The 15,488-nt window shown below is 56.5% G+C and overlaps 1 protein-coding gene across 7 annotated transcripts; it reads right to left on the bottom strand.

The window, feature by feature from the left end:
* Positions 1-552: 552 nt before the first annotated feature.
* ETV4 (ETS variant transcription factor 4) lies at positions 553-14,894 on the bottom strand. 7 transcript variants are annotated; one of them, XM_037068189.1, is made up of 13 exons: positions 14,717-14,894; positions 14,065-14,175; positions 13,789-13,882; positions 13,523-13,570; positions 7,029-7,082; positions 5,676-5,802; positions 5,027-5,188; positions 4,537-4,796; positions 2,674-2,748; positions 2,452-2,520; positions 2,102-2,274; positions 1,743-1,844; positions 553-1,393 (listed from the first exon to the last, which is right to left on the bottom strand). In XM_037068189.1, the coding sequence occupies exons 2-13, from the start codon at positions 14,122-14,124 to the stop codon at positions 1,169-1,171; spliced, it is 1,449 nt and encodes a 482-aa protein (XP_036924084.1). In that variant the 5' UTR covers positions 14,125-14,175; positions 14,717-14,894; the 3' UTR covers positions 553-1,168. The 7 variants fall into 7 exon arrangements, with proteins under 7 accessions (XP_036924084.1, XP_036924093.1, XP_036924075.1 ...); XM_037068198.1 differs by lacking the exon at positions 14,717-14,894 and adding an exon at positions 14,383-14,469; XM_037068180.1 differs by lacking the exon at positions 14,717-14,894 and adding an exon at positions 14,307-14,466.
* Positions 14,895-15,488: the final 594 nt, after the last annotated feature.

The raw sequence follows: 15,488 nt of genomic DNA, 5'->3' as shown, positions 1-15,488 counted from the left end.
CTTGTTCCAGCCTCTCCCTTCACCTTCTTGCCTGGGGGTGCCTTCCCCTCCTTCAGACCCTCTGCCAACTTCCGTCCTCCGCTCCAGCAGAAACGGCAACCTGGGGCCACAGGCAGGTACGCAGTTAGGGTGCATGCAAGTGGTGCGGCTCACGGGAGCAACTGTGTTGGTCACGGAAGCCACAGGCCAACCGCTGCCTGAGCAAGCCCTGAGGCCTCCAAGCTCAGTGACCTGCCCCAGCCGTCATCCACACTGGGGGCGGCTGTCGGAATCACACAGCAGGTGACCAAAAAGCACTGGGCTAGATTTCAAAGTCCTTGGTGTGCATTATTCTGGGATTCTCACATGAAGGTCCCAGGAGGGGAAAGGGCATGTTATCACTGAGCCCATGAGCCTGTTTTTCAGAGGGGAAGTCAGAGGCGAACTGTCTTTTCCCAAGAACCCACTTGTAACCTGAGTGTTGGGGTCAGGCCCCAAATCTGATCATCTGCCCCAAGGCCCAGCTCTTTCCAACCCCAGGTCTTCTCTCTGGCAGCAAAGAGCACACAGGAGAACAGGAGACTCGGGGGCCTTTATTAGGGGCTGGCAGGTGGAGGTGACATCCCCAGGCCTGGGCCTAGGAACAGGTAGAGCAGAGGGCCCTCAGAGCAGGCACGCAGCCCCCCTGGCCTCCACCAGCAACCTGCCCCCATCCCAGGTCCTTCCTCTAGCCTCCCCCTGCCTCTGGGAACACAGCACCAAGAACTGGCAAGCAAGCAGGACCTTTGGGGCCGCAGCTTGGAGTGGAGTACAGGATCCGGGCTTCTGCCTCCCCGCCAATCTGGGGAGTTCAGTGCAACCCTCCCCACCAGGATAAAGCAGGGGCATTCCTTCTTTACCCCCCAGAACAAACTCTTGTTTTCTGTGTTGCCGGGGAGGGAGTGGGGCTTGGGCCTTTAAGCTGGGCCTTGGAAAAGGCCAGAAGTGAGACCCCCAGGAGTTTCTGAGACTCCACCTTTGCACTTGCGTTGTCGCCACTTTTCCTTCCCACGGACTTGGGTGAGCAGCTCAGAGCCAGTGGGGATTTGCTCCAAAGACATCTGTGGATTTCAGAGTGAGGGTTCCCCCAACACCGGACTCATTTATATGTACACAGGGCAGCAGGTGGCAAGGGGGCAGCTGCTAGGGGCTAGTAGGAGTAGCCACCCTTGGGACCAAAGGGCTGGGCGGGGCCAGCCAGCTCTGGGAGGTAGGCGGGGCTCTCATCCAAGTGGGACAAAGGAACTGTGTCCTCCTCACTGACTGGCCTGTCAAACTCGGCCTTGAGAGCTGGACGCTGATTGTCCGGGAAGGCCAGAGAGAAGAGGGCCTCGGGTTCGCACACAAACTTGTACACGTAACGCTCACCAGCCACCTGTGGGAAGAGAGAGGGGCTGGGTCAGTCTCCCTCTGCCCAGGTCAATGGAGGGCTGGGGAATGGGGCCAGGCAGGTGTGTGGGGTACAGTTCTCTCCCATACTGGTTCCTCTAAGCTGTCACCTCCTGTTCATGTCTAATCTCAATCTCTCCATGCTTCGGGTTCTCAGTTAACATTTAGCACTCTTTTGGGACAGAGGAACCTTGGGCTTGTCTGCAACTTCTCGCCTCTCTTGACTGCTTCATTATCTGCTCCTCCAAACTCTCTGAGAACGCTCCTCTGTCCCCTGTCCTCATCACCTTTCCGCCTGCTCCCACCCTCTTGTCTTGGAACCCTCAGCCCCTGACCTTCTGCATGATGCCTTTCTCGTAATAGTATCGGAGTGAACGGCTCAGTTTGTCGTAATTCATGGCTGGCCGGTTCTTCTGGATACCCCAGAGCCTGGCGACCTGGGGAGAACAGGAGGGTTTCGGGATGGTGATGCTCAGCAGAGGGAAAATGGGGGGTGGGGCAGATCAGAAAGAACACTTGAGACGCTTAGTGCCAAATGCTGAGCTGGTCCTGCAAGGAGGCACCAGCCCACAGACCCAGGTTTGGTAAGAATTCAGGTTCGGGAAAGCGTCGGTGATGGTGAAGACACATTGCACTGTCCTCAGGCTCTCTCATCTCCAGGCCCCAAAGCTGTGGGGACATCCGAGAGGCCCACCTCCTCAGGCTCAATTAGTTTGAACTCCATCCCCCGGCCTGTCCAGGCAATGAAGTGAGCATTTGTTGGGTCATCTAGCAGGGCCACCAGAAACTGCCACAGCTGCAAGGCACCCCGGCGCTGGTAGGGCGGTCCCTCTCGGAATGCTCCAACCCCTTCCTGCTTGATGTCTCCTGGGGAACACGGGGGGAAAAGGGGTACAGGGTTTGTGCCTTCGGGTCGCCCAGGCAACCCTCCTCTCGGGTCTTTCCAGACCCTTGCTCATGAAATGTCATGTGATTCCCAGGTGACACACTCAGAGGGCACGGATAAAATCCTTCGACCCTCTCATGAACAGTCACCTCTCTGACCTTCAAATTTCTCAGGGACGACACAGACATCATCTGGGAACGGTCGCACAGGCTTCTCATAGCCATAGCCTGGAGGAGAAAGTTGGGGGCCACTCAGGTCTGGGGCTTCACTGATGAGACCCCAGAGTGTCTAGAGGGACTCCGGGCAAGGAGACCCTCCCCCATGGCAGAACTCCCTCTCCCGGCTTGTAGGGCTTGGCAGGGAGGACAGGGCCACCTTACCCAAGGTCCCGTCGCCCGGAGAGGGCCCAGGAAAACCCTCTGGGTGAAGGTACATTGAGGCACACCCAGGGACATCTGGGGGTAGAGAAAGAAGGGTGGCGTTATGGGCGGCTGGGGTGGAGATGGGGGTGGCAGGCCCACACACAAGTAAGAACTTGCTGCCAGCCTGCTTTCTGGTCCTGTTCCTGGCTGCCTGCCTGCCATCAGTCCCACAGGAAGTTCTCCCCGAGTGGGTGTGAAGCTGGAACCCCTCAGCTTGGGGGCTGGGGCTGGGCAAAGCCGTTCCACAAGGCCCAGGATTCCAGGGAGCAGCTGTTTCCTGTGAGTTAAGGGGAGGAGGGAGGGATAGAGATGAACCTCCGGGGAACGGGTTCAGTGTCCGGGGCTAAGACTCCCTTGGAATGGGCTAATCTCCGGTCAGCAGGTCAGATTCCCTGCCCAGTACGTATGTGAGGGAGGGGTGAATGGAGGAGAGGAGGGTGAGGGGGTGGAGAGGGAAGAGACTGCATGTATCTGTATCCGGGGAAGAGGCAGTGCGCACGGGCCCGGGTTTTTTTGTGTGTGTGTGTCTTACAGCAGCGCACATTCCACTCCATTTCATTCCATTCCATAGGATTGAAACCTCCCCAGTCCACCTGGAGGAAGTTGCTAGTGTGAAGCCACCCGTTCAAGTTCCAGCCCCTTTGGCCCTACCCCCTCCACTCCCACCTATGAATGAGATGGTGAAACCTGACACCTCCGAGAGGAGGCGGGAGGGTGGGCTCATTCATGCAACCATTTTGTGAATGGAATTCCTGACTCCATTCAGAGGAAGCTGAAGGGGGAGGGGCAGGAGTTCAAGGGCATGTAACATGATCTCCTCCGGTCTACAGCCTTTGAAGGTCAGCAGCAAGAGCGTCTCCCTCCTCTTTCCTGCATCTCACTGCCAGGCATGGCTCAGGCTTATGCCCAGGGTTGAGGAGAGGTGCACCCTTCTGGTTCTCCCTCGGGTGGGTAGCCTGGGGGTTTGTGGTTCATTCCCCTGCCCCTAAAAAGACTGGGCATCAAAAAAAGGGAAATTTGAAAACTCTGGCCAGCTCTGAGCCTACTCGAATCACTGAATTTATTTTTCTCATGCAAGTTTGCATAGAAGCTCAAATGTGGGGATGGTAACAATGTAACAAGCCAAGGTTTTCTGGACTCTTCCCGAGAATGCCCTCCCTCTGCACTTGGGGCTTTGAAGTATAGCTATTTATGAATATGGCTGAGCGCACCCCACTCAGGTCAACACCAGGTGGAACTAGAATTTACAGCAGTCCCTACTTCCGGTATCCAGCTCCGGCCAGGAGGGCGGGTCATCCATCAACTTTTAGGCTCGAACGGGTTGCAGAAACCACATATTAACCCTGATTCCCAAGTGGGAACTATGAGCCTGGCTAGTTTTCAAGTTCATGGTTCTCTTCATTCAAATCCCTTTGTATTTTTAAGTATCTGGGGACAGGGACAACCTACTCATCTTACTCATCTTTGTACCCTCCAATGCCACACATTCACGCTCTTGAACAGTACTTTGGCCTCCGTGGGTAATTAAACCCCCAAACACCTCCTAAACAGACGTGGAAAGAAATGCCTTAACTTTCCTAGTAAGTCACATACTGCTTGATGGCAAGGACCTACACCCCTATGATCTGAATATAAGTTTCCTGACTGAAAAATGACAATTCTTTTGCAGCTATGAAGGAAAGGCGAATGGGTTAGATTTACGAACTGGTAAAAGGATAGTAAGGTAAAAAAAAAACTTTCGGAAAGACATTCTGGGGGTTATCACACGCCACCCCACCCAGCAACCTCACCCCAACCCCGCCCACCTGCACCGTCTCTTACCCGAGTCGTAGGTGAAGTCCGGCTGCTCTTGTTTGATCACCACCCCCGCCCCCGGGTACCTGTGCCCACTGACCCCACCCTGGCCCATGGCCAGCTGTTCGTACAGGGGGTCAAGGTATTCCTGCTTGAAGCTCTGCTGGGGGTAGGGTGGGCAGGGCTCTGACAGCTGGTGTTGGTAGGGGGCGGGGAGGGGCTCCCGGCCCCCTCCCTGAGAGGATGTGAAGGAGTGGCAAATATCCACGGGCTGCTGGAAGACGGAGCTGGATGTGGTTGGAAGGAGAAGGAAGAGAATGTGGGATTGAGCCCTTCCCGCGCCTGTCACTCCCAGAGCTCGCAGGGTAGGCTCCAGTGAGTGTGTGTGGGGGGACGTCAACATCCCTTCCTCCCTGCCTCCACCCACCATGTCGGGGCTCTTAGGGCAGGTGCGAGGACTCTGGGATTGGGAGAGAGCTGCCAAGATCTGGGCCCACATTCCGGGGGTTCTCCTTACCTGTGCTCCCCGAGGTACCCATGGCCAGGGTGGGGCTGGGAGGTGCCAGAGGATCTCAGAAAAGTCCGCTGTTCTGCCCGGGGAAAGGGCTGCAGGGGCGACTGTCCGGGGGCACCAGGGGCGGGGGACTTGATGGCGATTTGTCTAGGAGGGTCATAGGCACTGGAGTTGAGGGGGAGACAGGGGTGAGGGGGGCCGAGAAGCTGGGCAAGCATCTTTGAGCCCTTCCTCTGTCCCCAGAGAGTGAGGGCACAAGGATTCCAGGAGAAGAGGGGAGGCTGCTGGGAAAGGAATGGCACGGGCCAGACTCGACCCCAAATGAACTCTTCTTCCTCTTTCATAAAAGCTGAAACTGGGTGTAGTCATGAGAACACCTCTCTCCAGCCCAGAGCCACTGGGTCGGGTGGGACAGTGGCAGCTTTAGTGGAGACAAACTCAGCCCTGGCCTTAATAACACACATCCCCTGAACCCCCTCTACTGCGTTTTTCATCCTAACCACTCAGAGGAAATCCTGAGCTGTACTGCTCCCTGACAGGAGCTCGGAAGTCCTTTCTGTTGTCTAACTTGCATCCCAACTACTGCCTCTACTTGGGCGTGCCTCTTTCCCTCCTCCATCCTGCCCAGGGGCGGGGGGGGGGGGGTGCTCACCTGGAATAAAGGCACTGCTCGCCATGATGGTAGGGGAGTGGCGGCTTCCTGCTGCAGGACAGGGCCGGGTCTGTGCGGGGGCTCTGGGGCTCCTTCTTGATCCTGGTGGTGGGGCTGTGAAAAGCTACTGTGGGGGTTGGGGGGAGAGGCAGAGCAGGGCCAGAGCATGTCACGGAAGAGGCAGGAAGAGCGTGTAACACCTTCTGCTCTCTGAGGACCAGCTGGTGACAGGTACAGCCTTGCCCCTCTCTGGGTTTCAGTTTTTAGAGATTCATCACCAGACACTTTGAAGAAGTTTGGCTATTTACATTATGTCTAGTTTTAAACATCAGGTGGATGCCCGGTATTAACCAAAGAAACAGTCCAGAGTTGAACATGTAATGCAACCCCGAACAGCCCCCCAAAACACCTTTGTCAGGGTGAGCACCTGCAACCTAGGGCCTGCGGTTTTCCTGAGTGCCCTGGAAAATTCCAAGGCAAAGAAGCGTTTTCTTATTTGGGGCTGTACAGAATCTTTCTTTTTCTGGTTAAGGCTGGAGGTTAGCCCACTTGCACGTCAGCTGACCAGCACTGTACACATGCTTCTAATTAGCTGTGAAGAACCTTGGCCTTTTCTGTGGCCTCTGCTGGGTCCAGAAAGTCCGGCCACCAGGCAGAGCAGCAAAGAGTTGGCTCCCAGTCGGCAGGGTTGAGATTCCGTCTCCCTGCCATTGGGTCCGATGCCTGTAATCAACTGTTCTGTCATCTGCTGTTCTCGATGATCTGTGCCCTGTCTCATTCCATCGATGAAGGCAAAGTATCTGACATTAAAGCAGGATTGTTCAACAGCGGCACTATTGCCATTTGGGCCAGATAATTTCTTATTGCGGGGGGTGGGGGGTGCTATCCTGAGCATTGTAGGGTGTTTAGCAGCATGCCGGGCCACTACCCACGGAGGCCGGTAGCATCTCCCTCCAGCTGTGGCAACCAAGCATGTCTACAGACATCGCCACGCCTTGGGGGGATGGGGTGGCAAAATGGCCCCCAAGTTGCATGGAAGTAACTGAGATGGTGGAACTGGACTGAGCCCTAGCTCAGAAATAAGGAAACGGAGACTCCGAGAGATGAAGTGTATGCTCCAAGGTCACACAGCTAGAATGGAGAAAGCCCTGATTTGAACCGAGGTCTTCATCTTCCACTTGCTGCCTTGGCCTTTGAGTCCAAACCCAAGAATGGGGTACCCTGCCCTTTAGGGGGGAACCCACCCCTTTCTCTAGGAGAGAACAAGTTCATCTTTGGTCACTCTCTGTCCCTATGACTCATTTCCTGCCCTTCCCCACTCCCCATCCCCTTTACCCAGGGCCCTCTACTCACAGTTCTCTGAGTGGAAATCAGGAACGAACTGTTCATCACTGTCTGGTACCTGAGCTGTGGAGAGAGGTCAGAGGTGAGTCTGGGATGGGAAGCCCTGGATGGCAGCCCTGCAGACCAGCACTGGCCCAGGAGAAACCAGCCTTTCCTGGACCACAGGCAACTCCACACCAGGTCCTAGCGCCCTCCGTCTCTGGGCTCCGTTCAGACCCTGAAGGGGAGGCTGCAAGTTCCCAGAACCTGTCTGAGCAGATTCCAGTCTTTTCCTGGATGCTTTGTCTTTATTCCCTCTGCTTTTCTGAAGTGAAGACAGCCCTGCCCCTCAGAGTTTACAAAGCTCTCAAAGCTGACGGCAGAGTCACATCTGGGATGGGCAGGCGTTATAAAGAGCGTGATTCTGTAGATTTGAATCCCATGGGGAGATTCTGAATCTAGGCTAAACCCAGGAATCTGCATTTTATACAACTTCCAGGGTGAAATCTAGAAATCTAGATCCTGGGAAAGGAGATGGAATGGAGAAAAAAAAGAAGGTGGTTTGAGAGAAGTAAAAAAGAAAAAGGAAGGATGACAATGGGAGAGGAAGAGGCTGGGGACACGGGGAGGTCGGGTGCCTCGTGCACCTTTCCTCCCTTTGCCGTGCAGCTGGAGGAAAGGAGGGCTCCCGGGGTAGGGAAGTCAGAGGAGCATTCCCAGGGTGCCGGCGTGGGTGGAGCTGGGTTTGGGGATTAGGCAGCAAAACTAAAATAGAACGGCAGCTCATCCAGGGCCTCCAACCTGGATATCCGGATTGATTTCTGGTTCTGACACCGGCCCCGCCAACTCCTTCAGGTGGGCACACAGCTGCGTGCCTCCCCTGACCCCAGAGTCTTTGTCCACGTTTGCCCGTCTCTCAAGAACGGATGACAGCAGGAAAGGGGAGGTACCAAGAAAACCTTCGATAGTCCAGGAAGACAGCAGCTCGAAGTGAGGTGATGAAAGCCAAGGAGACTGCTCTCAGACTGGACAGTGGGCAAGCCGATGGATTGAATGACCAGAGCTGGGAACGGCTGGTAAGGGTGAGGGTCCGAGGAGACGGCTGGAGAAGGCCCTCACCTGTCCCAGCTCGTGCGAATGCACGCGGCAAGTTCTGCTGCTCTGCTGCTGGGCAAAGACTCCACGGTTTCTTCCTTGCATTCCAGCCACAGCTTCTAATCAGAGCTCCCTGCTTCCACTCTCATGTCCTATATATAGTCAGGTGTTCTCCACAAAGCCGCCAGAGTGGTCTTTTTTTACAACAGAAGCCAAATCGCCTCTCTCCCTTAAAGCAGGGGTCCCAAACTCCTCCCTTGGCCTGCAAGGCCCCGGGGGTCTGATGCTGCTTACTTCTCTGACCTGCCTCTCCCGGCCCTTTACTCTCTAGAGCTCTGGTCTCCTTTCGGGTCCTCGAAGCTGATCAGCTGGATCTCTCTTCCCCAGATCTTTGCCTGCCCATTTTTTTCTGGCCACTGATGTCTCAGCTCACTTTGTCACCTCCTCAGAGACTTTCTCTGCCCACCAGACCAAAGTGGTCCCTCTCCGCGCTTTCTCACATCTGTTTTATTTTCCCCCCAGCACGTATGGCTACAGGAGCTTATTAACCTCCGTTCGCATGTTTATTGTCCATCTCCTCTACCAGAAGGTTAAGCTTGCCGAGGGCAGGGGCTTTATCGGTCTTGTTCATTCATCCGATTCCCTGGTACCCTAGGAAGAGGCTCTGCCTCAGAACGACCCTCAAGGCAGGGTTTGTGGACTCCGTGAATAAACATACAGTGACCTCTGTTCTCAGGCTGGTGGCAGCCAGCAAGGTGGGCCTGGGAGCAAGAGCTGAAGAGGTCCTAATGAGCCAGCTCTTCCATCACCCTCAGGGCATCCCCCTCCCCACCAGCTCTTCATCCTCCGGGGAAGGCCTCTCACAAGGGATGTTTTAGGCCTTGGCAGGAAAATTCCTCACCAACCTGCTTTAAGAATCAGGGGTACCAAGTGTTGTCAAACAGATGTTATCGTTGGTTGACTTCTTGACAGAGAGACGGGGAGGAAGGGGCTTAAGAATCAGGAGCCACCAGCAGCTAATGAACTTAGGAAACGTGAGCAAGACACCGTTCTAAAGTGACCAAACGAATCAGTAGGACGTGAAACCCCTTGGCAAAAACAAAACACACAGATGCCAATCACTAGGCACAAAGGCAGCCCTCCGCAACTAGCCCCAATCAAGAATCTCGGGACATTGTTCGCACAGGGATTCCCAGCCCCTTCCCCCAATCTCATCCCACTGGTTGGGGTGGAGTCCAGGTGCAGGTTTGGGAAAACATTCCCCCGCGGAGCAAGGCCCTGGTTCAACCATGCTGTGTCCTTTGGCTGGACCACAGGGGCCTGGATGGGGGTGACAGGAGCAGGATGAGCAACATTTCCCTCCCTGTTACTTAGGCAAGAAGGACCCAGAGGCAGGGTACAGACCCCAGGGGAGGCTGAGCTCCTCCTCTGGGGCTTCATTAACTGCTGCTTTCTCCTGAGGTAACGGGCTGGAGGCATCTCCTGCTGGCGTCACAGGCCAGCTCCCAAGACCCTAGAGAGCTCTAGGGGTCATCTTGCCTTTGCTCCCACCTCAGGCCTGAAGACCTGACCAGAAGGCCCTCTCCTCAGTCCACCCCCCCCCACCCCCCGCCCAGAGGTGGTGCCATCCTCTTCCCAGGGCCGGGAGAAATCAGAGGAGGCAAAAACGGGCTGGGGCGTGAATCCCAGTCCCTGGTTGGCCCTTCCCTAGACCACTGGCTTCTCCCAACCGGGCAAGAGAGGGCCTCGGGCACTCAGAAACTGTTAGCAAAGATAGAAATAGGAACAGCGACACTGCCTCCCGTTCCTGGAGAGCAGGAGAATTTCTGATGCCCATGTTTGGTCTTGACTGAACGCCACTCTCTCTATTTGTTGATTTGGCTGAGTTCTGGATGCCAAGGCCCTGTGGCAGAGTCTTCCCCCAGCTCCATTCTGGCACGAGGGTCGAGTTTATCTGCCTGAGGACATGGCAGGTGATGGATAGGAAATGTGGCAAGCCAGCGTAATGCCCAAAGAGAGAGAAAATTTTAGGGAACATCCCTCTCACGAGGAGGGGAGGGGCAGCAGAATAGGAGGGGCTTGGGACCTCCCAAGCAGGACTCCCAAATTGGAAGGTTAAACCAGCCAAGCAGCTAAGCCCAGCCCAGGTTAGCCACCCACTGCATAGACCCCATCACCCTCTCCCTTTCCTAGGGTCCAATCGCAGGGGGAAGGTGCCTCTTAAGGAGTCCTCGTGGAGAGGCGGGGAGCCATGCTCCAGAGCTTCTGCTCCAGCTTCAGCTCTCACCCTTACCCCACCCCAACCCTGGCAGTCTCTGTACTGGGAGGAACCAGTTCTCTATCTATGGAGGGGACAAGAGACTTCTACAAGGGAAGGAGACAGAAATATGTAGAAGGAGCTATTGTAGCTAAGAAAGACACGTGAAGGGATTAACCTCATGTCTCCCCACGACACGCTGAGGTACTGGCGTGCATACATGCGGATTCACACACACCCTAATTCCTTTCACTTCACAGCAGCACACGAGTGAAACACCCCCCATGCACACCTTTCACGCACAGGGGCTCCTTTGGACGTACGAAGACAAAGGGGGAAGCCAAAGGGCAAGGAGACTGTAGAGCTCGGAGGACTGGGAAGCAGAGGGGAGCGGAGACCCATCCCTTTGAGAATCTCACAAAAGGTAGGGATCGTTCTCTTTCTAAATGACCCCCATTCCTGTGTGTGGGGAGCACCCCAACAGTAGTACAGTGTCAGAGGGCTCAAGGGCCCCAGTGACTATTCTGCAGAGCTCCTGGGACTCCACGGACCCCAGCCTCACACAAAGGACATGCATGGCCCCAAGTCCATACTCCTTTCCACCAAACAGATCAAAGTCATTGTCCCCGAGGGCTCGCCTCGAGCCAGGAAAGGAGCCCGGGACCAGAAGCAGCACACCTTCTACCACGACCGGGCACAGACTGGGTTCAGCCTGCCCCTGCCTGCGTTTTCCTACAGCAGCCCGATCCTTTCTCCAGCAGCTCAGCAGACTCCAGGCGCCCCAAACCAGACGTGCCCTCCTAGATTCAATTCATCCCCCTCACTCTGTCCAGAAAACACCCAACCCTGAAGATCTCTGAACCGCCTGCCCCCACAGAGCCCCACGCACACTCACCCCAGTGATGCTTGGACACCAGACTCCAAACCCACAGTCACACTGGCTGGATCCAACCTGGACATCCTCCCTGAATTTTTCACAATCCCTCCACTGCACAACACCCCCCGCCCCCCGCAACAAGGATCTGCTTCTTGTCTCCACATTGGGGCTTTGGGGGGAAAATCCAACTGAGGGAGGGCGGTTGGACTCCGGCCCCCATTCCTACTGACGCGCCCCATTACTGGCAAGTTTCCAAAGAAGCTAGCCCCTCCCTGCCACCCCAAAGGTCCCCCTGGGCTGTAGAGGTCACTGACCTGGTGGGAAGAGGCAGGAGAGGAGGCTGGGGTGGTGCTGGGATGGTGCAGGGGGACAGGGCCCCGGCAGCTGCATCTGTCTCCGCAGAGAGAGCGAGAAGGAGCGAGCGGCCTCAGCATCCCCCCCTCAGGCCTGGCCATCCATCGCCAGCTGGGAACCTGAGCTGCTCCCTCAGAAGGAAGGAGAGGGAACCAAGGAGATCCCAGCACCCACCCCCGCTCCGTCTTGCGATCCCCACCCCCACCTCCCCACCCACTGGATTTAAATGTACAGATGCTCCCAGGGCAGCAGCAGGGAACACACACTTGCTGTCACACTGACACATGCAGATAGACACACGTACAGTCTCTAGACCCCCACTGCCAAGGGGTGGGGCTTCCGAGGTTGAGAGGCAATGAGAACATTTTTCTCCCGTTCCCATTTCAAATCCAGGCACAAATGGACCAGCTGCTGCCAAAATGCCAACCTCTGAGCCTACCCCTAAATCACAGCTCCGAGAGCTGCCCATGGTGGGGAGCGCGGGGACCCTCAGCTGACAGACAAGGAGCCTGGCGGCGGCCAGACAAAAATCAGGCGTTGGGAAAGGAAGTCTTTGAGAGGCCGTGGAAACTGACACCTCCGTGTTCTTCAGCTCCAGCCCAGCTCTGGAACCTCGGAAGGAAGCTCAGGAGGAGGATGGGCAGACTGGGCACAGGTCTGCTTTTAATTTGGAGCCGAGCACCCAGGACTTGCAGAGTCAGGAAGACGAGCACAATACCCCCAGCGCCCCCAGATCCCTTCAGCACCCGAGTCGCTGGCGAACCCTGAATTCCACAAAATGTCTCAAGCATTTGCTCTGTGCTCAACAGTCATTCTGTTAACACAGATTTGGGGGGATACCACAGTGGTCAAGACAGATCTAGTCTCATTTCAAGGCTCTAATCAGGTGTCTTCCCCTTCTACCCCAAGCTTTTGTAGAGGGTTCCACTGGAGCTGGACTGCAGCTTCAAAAACATCACCAAGGATACCCCCGCGGAGGGCTGGGGAGCTTCTAAGAAAGAGAACCCCTTCAAAAAGGGGTTCCTAGTGTGGTTTCTCGGTTTTCAGAGTGTTCAAGGGACCCTAAGATGGGGGTGTTAACCCTTCCCTCTCATAGACTATCTAAACATCGTTAGCCTTCTACCTGCAGCCCAGCCAGCGACACCCTCAGGCCCCACGAAAATACACCAATGACTCCAACCAGGAGACCCCCAGAACACACTTCCCCACTGAGCCAAGGCCCAGCTCCTGACCCCACCTCAGCTAGCTTGCAGCTACAGCTGACCCCCTGGGAAACAAGCAGGGGAATTTGCCTGGGGTGGAGGAATACAGGAGGAAGGAGGATCGCTGCCATCTGAATTACAATCAAGGCTATTGGGGGGAAGGAGGGGCTCAAAGACATCTGACAAAGTGCTGCAAACAAGAATTATTTAAACTTTTGTTGTTCTTTGGCTCAGACAGAAAATTGTTTGGCACTGGTAGCCGGGAAGAACAGAAACCAAGGGTTTAGGTAAAAATCAATGTCTTGGCAACTCCCGAAGATAGGTAACAAGTTAATTGCTCTTTCTCCTCATCCTCTTCTTCCTCACACCCCTTCCCCAGCAACACACCCCAACACACACCTCAGCTGGGTGCCTGCTGCCAAACAAATTTTGCAAATGAAAATTTCAACCAGGAAAACGGGCCTGGGGCCAAGTTCCATTCAAACAAGCAAATACCCCACACAATGGTCTGATTCATCCCCAGGCCTAGTTACACAAGCCTGGCTCAGGGTAGAGAAAATAAATATCTATATAAGTGTCCACATTGGGCTCTGGGGAGAGCAGAAAGGCTGAGGACTTGAGGAGGGGGCCTTGGAGAGCTTCTTGGGGCCAGGGAGAGAGGAAGTGGGCCAGGCGGAATACCAGGGTAGAGAGCACCCCCCACCACCACAGTAATAGAAAATGTCACGAAACTACTCACCTTCAGCGAGCCATGTCTCCTGAAAGTGACTTAAATCCTGGAAGAGATCTGAGGGGTGAATAATGGAATTGGAGGTGAGGTGGAGGTGATGGTGAGAGAGAGGGAGCCCCAGTGAGCCCCATGAAACCCCTTGGGGTAGCAGGGGCCGAGAATGATCAGAGTCCCTTGGAGGGTGAGTCTTTTTGTCAAAAGGGTGGGGGCTCCAAGATCGGTCCTCTGGGCGTCTGTGGTGGGGAGGGTCGCGGTTTGTCTCTCTGGCTCTTTACCTTCGGAGTCGGGGGGCGGCAGGGAACCGGGGTCCATGAGCTTCCCCTGCGGGACCATCAGCGCTTCGCGCAAGCTCCCATTTCCGGGTGATTTCTGCGGGAAAGGGGAAGAATGCCCCAGAATCACCCTGAGGCCGGCTGGCCAAGGGGGTGGGACTGGGTTCCCGGGGTGACTCAGGGGCCGGGCAACCCTGGACCCCTCTAGGATCGCGGGGAAGGGGCTGTGGGGCGGAGTGCAGGGCAGGGGCGGGCGTGGAGGCAGGCGCGGCGGCTCACGCTGCAGAAGGTGTAGGGCACTTGCTGGTCCAAGTATCCGCCTTTCATCCTCCGCTCCATCCGGCCGCTCCCTCCGGCCGTAAGTCCCGGGCCCCGCACGAGGGCAGAGACCTGGGGGCGGGGGAGGGGGGGCTGTTTTCGCACACCGTCCTAGGCAGGCAGCGGGGTGGGGGTGGGTAAGGGCGACTGGGAGGGAACCGTCCCCAGGCTCTGGGTCCGACGGCAAAACTTCTCCGACTCACTCAGGCGATGCGGGGGGGTTTCCGCCTGCTGAGCTGAGCGCCGCCACCACTCCCCTCCCGCCAAAGGAGGTCCCACCTGCTCCTGGGAGTCGGGGTCGCTGTTTCTGCTGCTTTCTGCAGCCCTGCTCTGCCCAGGCTCGGTTACATAAGACGTGTGTGTGTGTGTGTGTGTGTGTGTGTGTGTGTGTGTGTGTGCGCGCGCGCGCGCGCGCTCTGGAGCGCGGAAGAGCAGGCGAGGCGCGCACCACTCGCTCGCCCACAACTCCTGCGCCCCCTCCAACTCTGTATGCCAGCGCCTCCCACCACCCATCCTGGAATCTGCAGAGGTGGCAGTGAGAGAGTGTGGGGTGTGTTGGCGGCGAGGCGGGGAATCACGGACACTCTCCCTCCCTCCCATTTTGCAGCCTCACCTGAGGCCGCAGTTTCTGTGTGGGAGCCGCGGGCGGGACCCGAGCTTGCCCCGGGGCCGCAGCGAGGGCCGCGGGGCTAGGCGGGAGCGAGGCGGCCCTGGCCCCCGGTCCCCCGCGCACCAGCTTGTTTTCCGGGCGTCGTGGACAGTTGTGAGCCCGGAGGGGCCGCTGATTGGTGCATTTCCTTTGCCTCGGCTGCGGCTCTCTCTCCCCTGACCCCCCCACCCCGTTCCCTTTGTTTCATTGACTTTTGTGAATGAAACCCCAAGGCCGGGCACGCCCGCCAATCCGGAGGCTCGCTTGGCCAAGCCGGGGGGCGGAGTTTCCCAGCATCGGGGGCCAATCAGAGCGCAGGGACTGCTTCCCGGCTTCATTCACTGCTTGGGCTCTCATTCATGAAAAAATAAACTCGTGGCCGAAGTTCATTCAGAAAGAGCTGAGAGAAAAGGAGGGAAGCCAAGGACTGGACGCCTTCTCTGCGGGGCTCGGCAGTGGCCTTGGGTCTGAGGCTCAGCAAGCCCCTCCGGATGGCGTGTGCACACGTCTCTGTGCATCTGCTTGTACGTGGGAATGTCAACGTGTCTGTGTGTGCGCCCTGGGCGGAGGCGAGCGGACTTGTGTGCCCAGAGGAACAGTAATAACTAGCATTTATGAAGTGCTCCTTTTCCACGTGCTCGTTTCATTCGCATAACCCGACGAAGTGGCTGTATTGTCTCCGTTTACAGAGGAGGGTGGTGACTCGGTTGAGGTCACTCAGTCAGCTTCTGGGGTT

This window comes from Sturnira hondurensis, unplaced genomic scaffold, assembly GCF_014824575.4.
Source record: "Sturnira hondurensis isolate 20B ecotype Veracruz unplaced genomic scaffold, ASM1482457v3 Scaffold0001221, whole genome shotgun sequence".
Classification (NCBI taxonomy): domain Eukaryota; kingdom Metazoa; phylum Chordata; class Mammalia; order Chiroptera; family Phyllostomidae; genus Sturnira; species Sturnira hondurensis.
Note: the sequence above shows the minus strand (reverse complement) of the source record. Positions and strands in the feature narration are given on the sequence as shown.

What these genes read in the sequence shown, in the direction of transcription:
- ETV4 (XM_037068189.1), bottom strand. Translation starts at nt 14,124, where the DNA reads ATGGAGCGGAGGATGAAAGGCGGATACTTGGACCAGCAAGTGCCCTAC. An exon ending in GGACTTCACCTACGACTCGG is followed by an intron (nt 2,749 to 4,536) that starts GTAAGAGACGGT and finishes CTCTACCCCCAG; the next exon opens with ATGTCCCTGGGTGTGCCTCA. An exon ending in AGAAAGGCATCATGCAGAAG is followed by an intron (nt 1,394 to 1,742) that starts GTCAGGGGCTGA and finishes CTCTTCCCACAG; the next exon opens with GTGGCTGGTGAGCGTTACGT.